Source organism: Mauremys mutica, chromosome 9 (assembly GCF_020497125.1).
Source record: "Mauremys mutica isolate MM-2020 ecotype Southern chromosome 9, ASM2049712v1, whole genome shotgun sequence".
Taxonomy (NCBI): Eukaryota; Metazoa; Chordata; order Testudines; family Geoemydidae; genus Mauremys; species Mauremys mutica.
The window spans coordinates 23,898,298-23,914,618 of NC_059080.1; the positions used below are offsets into that span (position 1 = coordinate 23,898,298).

Sequence of the window (16,321 nt, forward strand, 5' to 3'; positions counted from 1 at the left end):
TTACTGGTGCAAAACGTACTCAGGTTTTTAATCGAAAGAGAGCAATGACAGAAAGCGAAATGTACAGTTATCTTGTACCGTGTACGCTTAAACATTTATAATTGGAGAAAACTAACTGCTTTGTTCTCTGCAAGAAAAGACAAAGCCGCTCACAGCTGGCTGGTTAGTGAAATTTCCCCCATTTTCCAAGATGCCCGTCCAGTTTGTGTATCCAGTGCTGGGTTTACAATGGTGGAGCCAGGCCCAGGTTAAGAAGGGGCCTCAGCTTGCTCCGCTTGCACTGCATCCTGAGACCCCGCTGACTCCCTTTGCCCACCAGTCGCTTCTCTCAGCCTGCCCGCCAGCTGGCCAAGGGTTCCTCTCCATCCCCATCCCCACCCCCTGCTTCTCTCTGCCCCCTGGCTGGACCCCAGTGCACCTCCGGCTCTGGGCAGTCTCTGCTTCCCACCTGTGGAGCCCCGCCTGTCTCCCCGGAGCTGAGCCGCCTGGGACTGGTGCAGAAGCCTGGCCAGACTTAGGTCTCAGACAGTGGTGGGGAGGGAGGTGCTTGGCTGGGCCTCTCCAGGCAAGTGGGTCCGCAGAGAGCCGCCTGACTGATCGCACCGCTCCCAAGGAGCCGGAGCGATTCCTCACCCCAGGCCCAGCCCTGGCTGCACTGCCAGCTCAGCCTGGCAGACAGTCGCCTCCCAGCAGGGCCAATGAGTGCGGCCAGGAGGCAGGCCATGGGGGAGTGGGTCTCTTAGGAGTCTGGAGGGGGGTGCTGGGCTGTGAGGGGGCAGGGAAGATGTGTGTGTTGGGGCACTAGGGTGTGGGGGTTCTGTGCGGGGTGCTGGGCAGTTGTGGTAAGGTTGTGGGCAGGGGGGCACTGGGCAAGGGTCGTGTTGTGCAGGGCACTGTGTATTTGTGGAGGGGTCTGGGGTGGGTGCTGGGCATAGTGGGTCCGGGGGGCTCTGGCCACAGGGCCGGCTCTAGGTTTTTTGCTGCCCTAAGCAAAAAAATCTTTGACTGCCCCTGACCCCAGCCCTGGGCTCTCACCCCCCACCCACCAGTAGCCTCCCCCACCCGCACCCCCTGGCTCCCCAGCCCTGGGCTCTCTCTCTCCCCCCCACCCCTTGCTGCCCCAGCCCTGGGCTCCTCCCACCAGTGCTGACTCCGCCCGGTCCCCCCTTGCCTCCAGCCGTCCGGCGCTGGCAGGGTCGGGGTAAGCAGCGGGGCTCCCGGGCTGCGCCTCAGCCCAGGGTCCCTCCAGCCAGGGCTCCCGCCTCCAGGACTGGCCGGGACGCGGGAGGGCAGAGCTGGGGGACTGCCCTGGCAGGGGGCTGAGGAGCCGGGGCAGGGTAGCCCCAGAGGAGCGGAGCCCCGGAGAGTGGGACGCAGGCCCTGCCCGGCAGCGCCCCACCCTCTATGGCCCCGCTGCTGCTGTGCTTCTGGCCGCCCTGCCACAGCCCCTGGGCGGCTCAGGCCGCTTCGCTCAGCCCCGGCTGCGGCGCTGGGGGGCGGCTGCCCTGCGGCACCTGCAGGCGGCTCCGTGTGCCCCGCAGGGCGCCCCCAGCCCGAGTGTCCCCCGCTCGGAGCCTGCCCGGCCCAGCCACAAGGTGCGGGCGCTGCTCCCTCGCAGCGCGAACCGCAGCGGCCCCAGGGCGCGATGCACTGTTGCTGCCAGGGCCGGCTCTAGGTTTTTTCCGCCCGAAGAAAAAAAAAAAAAAAGATGTCCGGAATGCTGCCCCTGGAAATGTGCCGCCCCAAGCACGTGCTTGGTTTGCTGGTGCCTAGAGCTGGCCCTGTCTGGCCATAGGGAGCCGGGGGGTGTTGGCGGGGGGGCTGTGTGGTGTGGCATGGGCCCGACCCCAAGGGGAATGGGCATGCTGGCAGCACAGGGCTGGGTGGGCCACTGGGTGTCTGGCAACTGCCGGTTAGTAAATAGTGCCCTTGCACTGGGCTGGGCGGAGTGGGGCCACCCCTGCCATGCCAGGCCCCATTGCCCCTGGCTGGCCCCTTGCTCTGGGGACTGACCTCCCCGCACCATGCTCCATTGCCTCCATGGGAGCCCACAAATATGTTTGGCACCGGGCCCACAAAAGGTTAAAACGGCCCTGTGTGTATCAATACATCAGTATTGTTCTTAACTCATTATGCTCAAGCAGTGTGCCAAAAGGACCACTCATTGGGTTAGTTAGCAGTTGTTTTCAGAGAACTAAACAACAGCTTTATACTATCTGGCCTGAAAATGTACCTTTTTCAGTTTCACTATCAACTATAATCTAACACTATAACCTTCACACACACATTAATGCTTATGGGTAAAACACCTTTAAATATTGTGGCATTTGTGTGTCCCAGACCTGGAACTTGTTCCCCCATCTCTCTTGGCACAGTTTAGACTGTGGCTGCTCTAAACTAAGCCTTGTTGGCTATGACCCTGAAGAGGCCTTTTTGCCTAGAAAACAGTGTCTTGATCCTGGCACACCCTCTGTGCAGGGTGGCATAGGAATATCTATCTGGGGAGATCCAGCTGTTTTCTGGGCATGACAGAAGGACATATCGACTGAGGTTTGTTTAATTTTTCCTGGCACTAACTTCTACCATAGCAACAGAAGCTCCCACTCCCAATCCTTTTCCCCACTCCCAAGTACTCACATGTGAGACAGTTTGGTGAGTTTCTGGAACATGCGAGTCTGGATGTTGGGGATCTCCAGACCTTCAATACTCCTGTAAAAATCAATGCAGCAGAAGACATGAGCTAGCTTGGCTCTCCACCTGGCCTGAGGTGACAGACTCAAGGGGCTTTAGGGGGAGGCAGGGCTATTCAGTGCCTGTGCTGCTGTTCACACTTACAGAGAGCGCAGGTGGGGCAGGCTGTCAAATTGGTCGGCAAAGATCTGCTTCAGGGGGTTGTAGGAAATATTCCTGCAAATAGAAACAGCAGAGTCTTTCTTTCCAGAAACTCCCCACAAAACCTGAAAGCCAAAATCTCCCCAGGGCCACCCGTAGAGATGATGCTTACTTATGTTAACTAAAAATATGCTGAAATGTGAGTAGAGAGCAATTTGTAGGCCTAAATTTGGGCTTGATAATAATAAGGAAAGTAATAGATGAGTGAAGTGAGACAATTCAGAGGCAAGTTAGAGCTAAGCTAGGACATAACCCCAGGTCATGTTGTAAACATATTTTGGTTTTAACAAGTGGTTTAGACAAAATGTGAATGTGTTGGCAGCATGTTACCTGTATTGATACTTATTGGAGTGGTATTTACACAGATGTTAATTAAGATGATGTTTAGCGTTAAACAGCCAATAAGAAAGTAAAAATATTTAATTATGGGAGCAGAAATATAGATACGGTAAAAGGGAGGCTTAATGCTAATTTTATGGGGTGTTTGTATAATTGATTATAAAAGGGCAGGGCGCTGCTTTTAGGTTAGCATGCTCACCCACCATCAAGGTACTGTTGGAGAAAGGATTATACACCCCTTCTTCTCGTGCAGGGAGTGAGCACCCCCCGATACACCAGGTCACCTTGGACTGCAGGCACCACTGCAGCATGAGGTGATACTGTAATGGCTGTTGGTTTGAACTGATAATTTTATTTTCATTCTGTCCCCCATCGGGTCAGTCACAGTTCTCCACTAAATCTGTAACTGCCCTGGAGGCTCAACCCCGAACGTGTTCAGTCTGGTTCTATTCCTTAGCTGCAAACTGTTAACTGGGAACACACAAACCAAGGCCACACCAGGAGCAAACCCATGGCAGACTGTCCCCTGGCCTCAGACTCCCCTGCCTCCCTTGAAACAGTAACACACCCGCTGTTACGTACTGGCTGCGACTGGCACGGTCAACCTAGGGAGACCACCTGCAAGTCTGAGGGACTGCACTGTGCCTGGGAAGCCAGACAGTCTAGTGGACTGATGAACAGCACTAGATAAGAGCTGGGTACTATTATTATTGTTCCTCTGCTGAAGCTGCCAGAACAGGGCCAAGCACTGCTGTGGGCCGAGACCACTGTTTCCTTTCAATTAGGCCAACAAACAACTGGCAGCTATTGCGGGTGCTACGTATCTGGATTGGATTTGAGCCGATGACTAAGAAGCAAAAGGTTGGTTAGCCCATGTGACGCATGGCCAGAAAGGGTTAAACATCTTGCAAAATAAATAACCCTCAAAAGACATGTGGGGAGGTAATGTTTGTGTTTTTGTGTATTTACATATGTATGAGTAGGGTCCACAATGTAATCAACAGGCCCTGTCTATGCTGTATTCTGATAGCCCGGAGATCAAAAGAACATCCTAGCATTTAAATGAATTGTAAACATGGGGAAATCTTGGTATTCATCTCTCTTTGAAATGTACTGTGAATAGTGGAGGAACAAGCAAATTGCACTATGTTAATTCTATAGCTAAGTACCAGCTATGAACCTCCTTCAAAGTCATCCTAATTACCTTTTGTTCCCGGAGGAACTCCCAACTTGTCAAAGAGGACATGAAATTCAGGGGCGGCTCCATGCACCAGCGCAGCAAGCGCGTGCCTGCAGCGGCAAATAGCACGGGGAGGCCTGCCAGTCGCTGGGAGGGCACCAGTCAGACAGTGTTCCGTGGCACGCCTGCAGGAGGTCCGCCGGTCTCGCGGCTTCGGCGGCAATTTGGCGACGGGTACACCGAAGGTGCAGGACCGGCAGATCACCCGCAGAAATGCCGCTGAATCCACGTGACCAGTCGACTGCCCGCAGGCGCGCCGCTGAAGGCTGCCTGACTGCTGTGCTTGGGGTGGCAAAAAACATAGAGCCGTCCCTGATGAAATTATATAAAAGATCCTTGGGTCCTGGTTCTGTCATCTCAGATCTGCTTGAGGCTTCATACAGGGGAGCTTAGGCAAAAGGACTGAGATCCCAGTCCTAAGCTGGAACATCCTGCAATGACTTTGGACTATAACCTATGAACTGTTTCTGAAAGAACTCTTTGCAACTACAAAGCTCACCATCTCTGCTATGAATCTGAATCTCAATGAATTGAACTCATGTCTATGTATATTGATCTTTTAACCATTCTCTCTCTCTCTCTCTCTCTCTCTCTCTTGTTTTTTTAATAAATTTTAGCTTAGTTAATAAGAATTGGCTGTAGCGTGTATTTGGATAAGATTTGGAATATTCAATAATCTGGGAAGTAATGTGTCCGATCTTTTGGGATTGGTAGATGAAATAAGATTTACAGAAATTTTCTTCATATTTGACGTGGGTACCTGAGTGGAGGCCTGAGGCTGGATCACTTTAAAGGAACTGTGTTGTTTGGACTCCTGAGTAACCAGTCAGGTAATAAAGAAGCTGTTTTAGGCTGGCTTGGTAAATCTAAGTATTGGAATGTCCACCAGCTTTATGGGGATTGTCTGCCCCATGCTTTGTAGTTCACCCTAATTGAGTGACCACAGCTGGCCCCCACTGGGCCCCTGGTCACAGCCCATTAACAATTCCCTGAGCCAGGTGGCCTCCCTAGAGCTGCACTCTGTGCACCCCTCATGGACAGCTGCCTGCCTATGCTGCTTTCTGTGGTACCCCTTGAAGATCCTTTATAGTAACAAATGCCAGAGGGTCGGCTCAGATTAAGGCTTGGGGAGCTCCAGTACAGTACTCACAGCTGCTGGAGGTCATGCAGGTTACTGAATAAAGATGGTGGAAGTTCCTCCAGTCTATTGTTCGACAGGTCACTGTGCAAACAGAAGCAAGATTTCAGACAGCTGGTTGTTGGGGTTCAGCGGGGGGGAGGGGGGAAACGCTATGTGCACACATCATAAAACTGTTACAATTGGGTAGCAGATGGTAGCCCCTAGAATGGCTCAGAGCTGGAGTAACTGAACGTTGCAGGTCTGTCCATGTTCAGGTACTCGCAGAGCTCTGTGTAAATGGGTGAGATTGAGGGCAGGCGAAGCATAGCAGAAATCATGCAGATTAGGGCAGAGGTGCTTGGCAGAGCTAAGCAGGGAGCCCAGGACTGGAATAGCAGGCAGTGCTGCTGGTTAGGCTTGTGGTGCATTAGAACATAACATAAGAACGGCCATTCTGGGTCAGACCAATGGTCCATCTAGCCCAGTATCCTGTCTTCCAACAGGAACCAGTGCCAGATTCTTCAGAGGGAATGAACAGAACAGGGAAATTAGCAAGTGATCCACTCTTTCTCATACAGTCCCCTCTTTTGGCAAAGACTTAATGACACCCAGAGCATGGGGTTCCATCACTGGTAATTTTAGCTAACAGCCATTGATGGATCTATTCTCCATGAACTTATCTAATTCTTTTTTTCCACCCAGTTATACTTTGTGCCTTCACAACATTCCCTGGCAACAAGTTCCACAGGCTGACTGTGTGTTGTGTGAAGAAATACTTCCTTATGTTTGTTATAAACCTGCTGCCTATTAATTTAATTGGGTGACCCTGGTGCTTGTGTTCTGTGAAGGGATAAATAACACTCCTTAGTCACTTTCTCTACACCATTCATGGTTTTATAGGACTCCATCATATCCCCCGCCCCTTAGTTGTCTCTTTTCTAAATTGAACAATTCCAGTCTTTGTAATCTCTCTTCATACGGAAGCTGTTCCATATCCCTAATAATTTTTGTTGCCCTTCACTGTATTTTTTCCAAAGTCTTTCCAATATATTTTTTGAGATGGGGTGACCCGAACTGCACACAGTATTCTAAGGGCTAGTCTACACTTACCGTCCGGGTCGACGCGGTGAGTTCGACTTCTCAGAGTTCGAACTATCGCGTCTGATCTAGACGCGATAGTTTGAACTCCGGAAGCGCTGCGGTCGACTCCGGTACTCCACCACTGCAAAAGGCGGTGGCGGAGTCGACCTTGGAGCCGCGGACTTCGATCCCGCGGCGTCTGGACGGGTAAGTAGTTCGAACTAGGGTACTTCGAGTTCAGCTCCGCTATTCACGTAGCTGAACTTGCGTACCCTACTTCGACCCCCGCCCTTAGTGTAGACCTGCCCTAAGAGTGGGCGTACAATGGATTTATATAAAGGCATTATGATATTTTCCGTCTTACCTATCCCTTTCCTAATGGGTCCTAACATTTTGTTTGCTTTTTTGACTGCTGCTGCACATTGAGCAGATGTTTTCAGATAACTATCCACTATGACTCCAAGATCTCTTTCTTGAGTGGTAACAGCTAATTTATACCCCATGATTTTGTATGTACAGTTGGGATTATGCTTCCCAATTCACATTACTTTGCACTTATCAACACTGAATTTCATCAGCCAGTCACCCAGTTTTCTGAGATCCCTTTGGAATTCTTCATAGACTTAACCATCTTGAGTAATTTTGTATCATCTGCAAACTTTGCACCTCATTTATGAATATGCTGATATTGCCCAGCCTGTGTGGGGGTGCAGGACAGGAACAGAAAAGGGTGCTGCTGATCAGGAGTGAAGAGCATTAGCAGAGCTGGGAGAAGGGGAAGCTTGGACCCACCTACCAGCACTATATCCAGCAACATCAGCGTTCCACTTTCATAAGCATCAAACAGATGCAGAGGTTATTAAAAGCTACCTGTAGGTGGAGCAGCCAAGCACCCAAGTGTCAGGAAACTATTCACCAAGGGAGGATGAATAGATCCTCCCACAGGATCATGAGCGAATGATCACAATCAAGACAGTGACACAATCACAACCACCACTGACACGCTGTTGACCACTAGGGGTGGAGGAGGGGCACTGCATCTGGGCAAATCAACAGCAATACTTACAGCTCCACCAATCTGTTCAGTTTGGAAAACGCCCCTTCCTGGATCCATTTGATCTTGTTTCTGCGCAGAATCCTGGAGGAGGAGAGAGAAGCTCTGGTGAAAAGCAGCCCTTCATTTCCCAGTTACTTCCGGGGACTCTGATGACCTTAGAACTGAGCATGGCATGAAGGCAATCTCAACACTGGAATTCTGAGAGGCTTGTTTGAGGCCAGGCACCCAGGCCTGCTCTGTTCCTTACATAGCACATGTTTACTGCTAAACTTGTGCCAGTCCCACTGATACACTCACATGGACCCAAACTCCACATCCAAACACTTATATTTGGGGAAGAGCAGCTCCAGGGTCGAACTGTGGGGTTCAGGGACAGCTCACAACTAAACACAGAATCTGATGAGTCCGTAAGAATCTGTCGGAGTGTGAACCAAACAGAGCTGACAGTGCAACCCAACACTACACAAAGCTCCAAGCCAAATTCAGAACTCAGGACGGTCCACGGTCTGCGATTTGGGCACCTTTGGTATGAACATCCGTATCCAGTATTGAATGAATCATGGTTTTCCAGTGCAGCCACACGAGCCACAGGTTGTGTCACTTACGGAGGTGGCAGTTTGGAGGGAGTTTCAGTGCCATCTCTGGATTTGACCCCCCCAGGCCCTCGGTGAAAAATTGAGAGGGATAAAACTGAACAACATGCTCAGACAACTTCCTGAAGCCCTGAACATTTGTCTATGGCTCTGGCAAGGAACTGGAACTGCTGCTGCCCTTGCCACATGGAGGATATTTCCAGACCTATATATCAGCTACTCCTTCTACTAGCTGAACTATGGAGCTCAGCTCCCCAGGCTGGGAGCTGTGGTACAGGAGGTCCTGCCCTGGATGTGTGTGTGCCTTTATTGTCTATGGAAGGTATTCTTCAGCCCAGGCTGCGGCTGCCATAATTGAATACCCACCCATGGGGAGTGGATGGGAATGCTGCATTGGGAGAGGCTCACGTCCTTGCCAAACATTTAGTCTAGGAATACCCACCCCCGCTGCTTAGTTATCAGATCCTCACTATCACCAGACCTCAGCTAGGCTGGGATAGTTGCAGAGAGAAGACGGAGTGAGGGAAGGAGGGCTGGGGAAGTTCTTCCTGCTGTCCCACACCACCCCGCCTATTAGCCTCTTCTTGTCTGTTTCATCTCCTCGTAAAGCTGTCACTTGTGCTGGTGTCATTGGCAGGGCGTGTTTATGCCTCCTGTCTTGCCCTGGCTTATGTTTCCATGACGCTGACACAACTCTTCTTAGAAACACATTCCTGATCAAAGCCAAAAGTGCTTGGTTGCTTGGCTTGAAGGAAGCATTGCATTGTGGGGAGGAAGCCACTCACTCTCCTCTCCTCTTTGGCAGCATGGGGCCGGGAGAGTTCTTGCTAAGGGAACACAGGGTTCAGCCTCTTGAGATAAAATGTCTAGCGGCCTCCTCTGTGAGCCGTACAGGCCGGGTCACCTTTCTGTGGCTGAAAATAGGTCCTTCCAAAGCATTCGTTCCTTTGAGAAGGTACCAAGCGGGGGAGCTGAGGGTGGCTCATTGACAACGTCCCCTGGAAATCACTGCAAAATACAAACGAGTCTTCGGTCTGCAGTCCAGCCCCTGTGCGACACACGCATGAGTCTCCACCTCAGTCCATTTGTTAATGGCTGCTCACTTCTTACTTGCCCACAGATGCCCTGGGAGTAGTAAGAGTTGGCAGTGCCCACAAACGGGTTAGAGAGGGCAGGGAAATACGAAGCGCCATGCTCCGAAGCTGCATGCCAAAGACGGGCCGGGGCCCAGCAAGGCAAGTGAAGTGCTGGAAGGCTGCTACTTCAGTGGAGACTGTACTGCTCCCTGCTTTGGGGTTCCCACACTGCACACACGCTACAAAGCCATCAGCCTCACTTAGGGTATGTCTAGATTGCAAGCAGACACCCCCGGCTGGCCTGTTTCAGGGGCTGACAAGGCCGGGCTAAGGGGCTGTTTAATTGCAGTGTAGATGTTCAGGCTCTTCTTGGACGCTCCCACTTCACAGGGTCCTAGAGACCATGCACTAACTGAATGGCTACACTGAAATGGCTACACTTAGCCCGAGCCATGTGAGCCCGAGCCATGTGAGCCCAAGTCAGCTGGCGTGGGCCAGCCACGGGTGTCTAGTTGCAGTGTAGACAGTCCCTCAGTGCCAGGGTGCAGCTCCAGAGGGGGCAGGAGCATATAGGGGCAGAGTCTGGGCTCCATACACAGACAGAGCAGGAACTCTTGGGGGTTGGACTAGATGACCTCCTGAGGTCCCTTCCAACCCTGAGATTCTATGAACTCCAATGAGGCAGAAGTCCCGGGTACTGAATGTGCCACCAATGCTCCATCAGCTGCAGGGTTGTTCCCAGAGGGTCCGGGAAAGCTCAGAATTACAAGGTTTCGTAGAATCATAGCAATGTACAGCTGGCGGGACCGTGAGAGCTCTTCTACTCCAGTCCCCTGTGCGGAGGCATTTGGAAACACCTGGGATCACTCAGAAAACGAGGATGAAATGCATCAATTGGAATGTTTTCTTGCCTATGAAAATGCCTTTGGAAATTAGCTCTTTGACAACTCAGGCTGCAACAGAGCCCAAGTGTTTCAGGTGAGAACAGGCATAATAATAATAGCGCCAGTTAGAACAGTATTTTGCACACTGCAGTTCTTGATTACTGCTCAGGCGTGCTTAACTTGTGTCCCGCGTGCAGACCGAGACGGTCCCTGGTTTGTTTGTACCATCACAATAGCAGCTCACACACACACTGGCTGTGTTACTACAGGCCTAACAACTTCTAAAACTCAGGGCCAACATTTTTCCCATGCGGGTGCCTAAAGTTAATTAAAATTAACTAATTAAAAATGGGCTGATTTTCAGAGCACCAGCAGCTCTCAGTGACTGTAGAGGACAATCAGCACTTCTGAAATGCTGCCTTAGGCCCACACTGCTCCTTTATCTGAGGCGCTCAAAGTGTTTCACAAACCTTCATGAGCGAAGAGCGAACAGCCCTCTGCTCATTAGCCCAGGTGACCTAATGGGCCTTTGCCATCTCCAATATCCAGGGCTCTATGATTAATTATTTAAGCCTCCCAAATCCCTTGCCAGGTGAATGAGTAACTGGGCGCATCAAACTAAAACAGGGGTCTCAAACATGCGGCCCGCGGAGCTCTTCCCTGCGGCCCGCGGAGCTCCCCAGGGCCTCCCGAGTCAATATTTCATGTGCGCATGCGCTGCCACTCCGAGGGCGGGGGGAGCGCGGCCCCTCCGGCTAATAGCGTCCCTGTCACCCAGGAGATCTGGGGGGCGGGGGCCAAGGGAAGAGCCTCTGGCGCCACGACCAATCATAGCGAGAAGGCGGGGCTCAGCCCGAATCCGATCTGAGCGCGGCAGCCGCCAGCGGCTTCCGAGCCCGCCAAGTGAGCGAGCCGCTGGGGGCGGGGGGAGGTGGAAAGCCGAGGGAACAGCAGGACTCAGGATGGAGCCGGACGCCGGCGCCCGTCACGCTAGCAGGGGGAATGCAGCCGGGCCCAGCGGCAGGGGGACTGTGCTGCGCTGCTGGAGCCTGGCTTGTCAGCGGCCGCTTTCCGGGAGTGTCTCCCTGGCTGTTGGGGGCAGCGGCCGAGTCGGGCTTGTGGGCCCCACCGACCTTGGTGTGGGGCCTGGGAGCTGATCCCCGCCTCAGTCACGCGTTCCTGGAGCCGCAGGGGCAGCCGCGCTTCTCTAGGGTAATGGGGCCACCCCGCAAGCCAGTGGCCTCAGTCTGCGTGAGACGGGGGGGGGCAGGCTCGTGGGGCGGATGCTCTGCCCTGCTGGCTCCCCACCCTCGGCCTCCGCCGCCGCTATTCCCCCAGCGTTTGTTCCTGCAGGCCCGGTGTGCGTGTCACGTTACAAATGCCGTTGGCAAGCCACAGCCCGGAGGCGCTTACAGTGTACACCAGACAGATCGCAGCAGGGGTGGCAGAGGGTTACAGCTGCAACAAGAGTTGCAGACAGTACAAGATCTAGGGCTGCTGCTCTTGCTGTCTACTGCCTCTGAACGTGACTGCGCTTGCCTTAAAGCACTGTTGCCAACTTTCAGTGGTAAATAAGCACCCCGATGTTCACAATAAACCAAAAATCAAGCTAATCCCATTTCAAAACGAGGCTAAAACAAGCCAATCTTTAAGAACCCAACACCCTATGTGACTAGATCCCCTTGGCGTGCAGCCCGGTCTTCGGCGGTGGGGGGCCCCTTCTGTTCCGGGACCCGCCGCCTAAGTGCCCCGCCGCCAAGCCACCAAACAGCTGTTGGTGGCGCTTAGCACTTTCCAGGAGGGAGGGGGGAGGAGCGGGGAGCCGCGCGCTTAGGGGAGGAGGTGGAGAAGAGACAGGGCAGGGGCGGGGCCTCATGGAAGGGGTGGATTGGGGGTGGGGCCAGGGGCAGCAAGGGGGCGTGTCAGTGATGCGGCCCTCGGGCCAATGCACTAGTCCTCATGCGGCCCTCGGGGTCATTTGAGTTTGAGACCCCTGAACTAAAAGTAATGGGACTTACTTGGGGATTATACCATTGTTAACACAGCCTGGGGAACGAGGAAATCTTCCTAAGGATACAGGAGGTGATCTTGCCAAAGCCACTATGAGCTACTGTTCAGATAAGCCTGGGATTTACTCACCTACTCCAATCCGACAGCTTTGGGAAAGGATCCAGTGATGCAGTCCCAGTGCCCTGGATAATAATCACCCCCTCACTTTGGGAAAACAGGCTTGACTGCACACTTCATTTCTTCCTTTCATGCCACTGTCCCATGGACAATTTGTAGCTTGTGTATACGAATAACATATACAGGCCATGCAAGTTTATTAGCCTTATCTCGCAGGGCTCCGGAGGCTGAGCCTTCTGGGAAATATATCAACATCATGTTTAGGAAAACTAGACTCTAGGACAGGGCTGCATCTTCTCTGGGAGAATTCCTTGGCTTTGTGAGCTCCTGGAAAGCACCAGTGCTATAGCTTGACACTGTAAACGAACACTGCAGGCCCAATATGAAATTGACCAAAAATAGGCTTTAGGGACGAGGAGCCAAAAAAGAACTGGCAGGTGTTTAACAGGCTGAGAACCTACTAGGCAGGCTTTATATTTTTCTTCTTTAAAAGCCAAATGTAAAAGGGATGTTTGTGCTAGTGAAAGGTTCTGGGTGGAGAGCGAATTGCTTTGCCCACACAGCAGCTACAGCGTGGGCAGCAGAAAGGTGAGTACTCTCCACATGCCATCCTCTGCCTTAGTCTTTGCTCCAAGGGTATTAGCTCACTCTCCATGGTTTGTGATGTGCAGCGGCGGCGGCTCCAGGCACCAGCGCTCCAGGCGCGTGCCTGGGGCGACAAGCCACGGGGGGGGCTCCCTGCCAGTCCCTGCGAGGGCGGCAGTCAGGCAGCCTGCGGCAGCTTGCCTGCAGGAGATCCGCAGATTCGGCGGCAATTTGGCAGCGAGTACACCAAAGCCATGGGACCGGCGGACCTCCCGCAGGCAAGCCGCCGAAGCCGCGGGACCGGGACCTCCCGCAGGCAAGCCGCCGAAGCCGTGGGACCGGGACCTCCCGCAGGCAAGCCGCCGAAGCCGTGGGACTGGGGACCTCCCGCAGGCAAGCCGCTGAAGCCGTGGGACTGGGGACCTCCCGCAGGCAAGCCGCCGAAGGCAGCCTGCCTGCTGTGCTTGGGGCGGCAAAAAAGCTAGAGCCGCCCCTGGTGATGTGGACAGGTGTTAGCCTCACCAGCTCATGTCTCATTGGTCACCAAATGTCCATCAATGGCTTTTGCTCATTACTAACCTGAGCAGATGTCAAAGCAGTGAACTAGAGGTGAAATCTCTGGACCCCATTACCAAGTATAAATGCAGATGTACAACCGATATTTAAAATACCACGAAATTGTCTCTCTTGTTGCTGTTTATAAACATAGGTTGTGTGCCACAAAATGGATTCAAGATGCCAGATCTGCAGCAGCGACAAAGCGGCCTAGCTCTGTTGAAGTCATTGGAACTGCACTGATTTATACTAGCTGAGAACCTGGCCCAAGATCGCTGGTGTTACACCCAATTCACAGCATGACCCAGCTGATAGATTCCCCCCCTGCAGGTAAGGGTTGAAGGTGTGACTCCATAGCCACGCCAGATCCCACTCTCCCCCCACCCGCCTTAGTGTACGGCCAGAGGAGGGTTGGTACTCACAGCACAGTGAAGGTGCTGCATTCCTGGAACACTGAGCTCCTCAGAGCATGGATCTGGTTTCCTTCCAGCTCCCTAGAGAAAGAGCAGTAGCTGGGTTTCCGTGGATAGCAATTCTTCTCCTTATTCATCCCCCTCCAACCTAGATGTCCTCGGCCAGACAAATTGTTGCTTCTCCCTGGACAGAAGGGAGTCTGTCCCGATGCCACCCGTGAGAGCAGAGCTCCTGACCCCAGCTGCCTGGCAGCGGTGTGAGGACTGACCCCAAAGATCCTGGTCCTGCTTTCTGTATCACTGTCAAAAACTCCACTATCCCCTCATCTCCCAGGCTCACGACCTCCCTATCCTCTTTTGTTTCCTTTCTCTGACACATGCTCTCACTATGGCCTTTCATTGCTTCCTCTCTAATATCCACCCTGTCCCCTCGCTCCCCTCTGTTAAAACCCCTTTGCTTGTCTCTCACCTGCTGCAGCCTTCTCCTCTCTGCCCTTCCAGTCCAGCCAAATCACCTCAAGCTAACCCCTGCTCTGATCGCATCTACCCCTCTGCCCTGCAGAATACCAGGAGACACAGCTGCTTCTCCTCGCCCCTAGCCTGCACTGGGAATACCCCCACTCAACCCGCTCACAAGAATGCCACTGGCGGGGGTGGGCTGAGGTGCCTGTGCTTTACTCTGGCTAACCCAATGCCACAGCCTCTGCCAATTCAGACACCAGATCTCCACACCAGGGCAGGTACTCACAGCCAGCTGAGCTTCGGCATCTCTGCACATACGGAAGTGTTGGGCATGCTACTCAGGGAGTTGTTCAGCATGTACCTGGTTGGGAAGCAATAAGAAAACCTTTATTAATGCCTAGTACATGTGCCCAGTACACAGGTGGGATTGGCACTGCATTCTTGGCACAGTCACTAATGCCTCTGAGCCTGAAATGCAGTTACCCATCTATGCTGAATACAGTACGGGCAACATGTCACTAGGCCTGTCCTCACAGTCTGTCTGTCATAGACAGCTCTCCAATGGCTCCCACGGTAGTAGGCAATCACACCCCCTGTGTCCAGAGATCACAGGTCATTGAGCCAATCCATTGCACAGATATTAGTGGTTGCTGTTAGTTTCACTCATTTCCTTTAGAGTACTGACACAGATAACCACGGTTATAGATAAGATTATCTTCAGCAGGGTTCCTGTGGAAATAATGGCATATGCTCATGTAATGACAGACCATATCCTAATGCATGCATACAAGAGGGCCAAAATTAGGTTGTACAGGCAACTCATAGCAATTGCAGGGAAAGGCCAGCTCAGTCTGGCTGGAGCATGCTTGCTGCAGACAGCAGCTTCAGAGAATGTAGCTCCTCAACTCTAGCAAGGCTCTACCAAGCAGGTGGGAACTTTGATTTTTCAAAGGTTTATAACTTGGCCGAATTGGGTAGTTTTTCCCAAGAACAACAAAAGACACATCCCTGCCAAATGTCAAGTCCCTGCTTCAGAGCATGGAGGTGCTAGAGCTTCTCAACAAAATGGTTGTAGGAATATTTTTTACCATGGGCAAAACAAAGCATTTTCCCCTAATCTTGTTTTGGTTAATGGCTGAACCATTTTTGCTGAAACATTCAGCCTGAGGTACATGTCTGGCATGGAAAATTTTAGACAAACAATTAAAGTTTGGCAAAGTTGTAAGAAAAGGAAAACAGGGTCATACACTGTGAAGTATTGGGTGGCACCAGCAGCTCTGCCTATAATTAAGTGCCAGACACTTGAGATCTTTATTCAGGCAAAACTCCCAGTGGAGATTTGCCTGCATTAGGACAGAATGATAGTGGTAAGATTTGGCCTAAAATACAGTGCAGCAAGAGAAAGGAATGGTATAGCTCAGTGCTTCTCAACCGGTGGGGTCACAAACATTGTGGGGAGGGAGTGGGCAACTATCTGGGGAGGAGGGGAAGTGCAAAACATTGAAACTTTTAGTACTATCTAAAGCAGAGGTGGGCAAACTATGGCCTGCGGGCCACATCTGGCCCACAGGACCATCCTGCCTGGCCCTTGAGCTCCCGGCCAGGGAGGTTAGCCCCCGGCCCCTCCCCTGCTGTCCTCCTCCCTCAGGCGGCGGAGCGGCGCGCTCCTGCAGAGCAGAGTGGTCATGTGTCTAGCTTCAGCCGGGCAGCACGGCTGCCAGACATGCTGCTCTGAGTGGCATGGTAAGGGGGCCGGGGGGTTGGCTAAGGGGTTGGAGGTCCTGGGGGGCAGTCAGGGGACAGGGAACAGGGGGGGTTGGATAGGTGTACAGGCCCCGGGGGGCCTTTCAGGGGGCAGAGGTGTGGATAGGGGTTGGGACAGTCAGGGGACAGGGAGG

At 52.7% G+C, this 16,321-nt stretch overlaps 1 protein-coding gene across 1 annotated transcript in view; it reads right to left on the reverse strand.

Moving 5' to 3' along the window:
• Positions 1–16,321, reverse strand: part of LOC123377528 (relaxin receptor 1-like) — a 36,950-nt gene that overhangs the window by 8,125 nt on the left and 12,504 nt on the right. Inside the window, exons 10-15 of the mRNA XM_045030564.1 lie at positions 14,710–14,784; positions 13,971–14,042; positions 7,738–7,809; positions 5,622–5,693; positions 2,836–2,907; positions 2,638–2,709 (exon numbers count right to left, since the gene is read on the reverse strand). Coding sequence (XP_044886499.1) covers positions 2,638–2,709; positions 2,836–2,907; positions 5,622–5,693; positions 7,738–7,809; positions 13,971–14,042; positions 14,710–14,784 — 435 coding nt within the window. The remainder of the gene's footprint in view (positions 1–2,637; positions 2,710–2,835; positions 2,908–5,621; positions 5,694–7,737; positions 7,810–13,970; positions 14,043–14,709; positions 14,785–16,321) is intronic.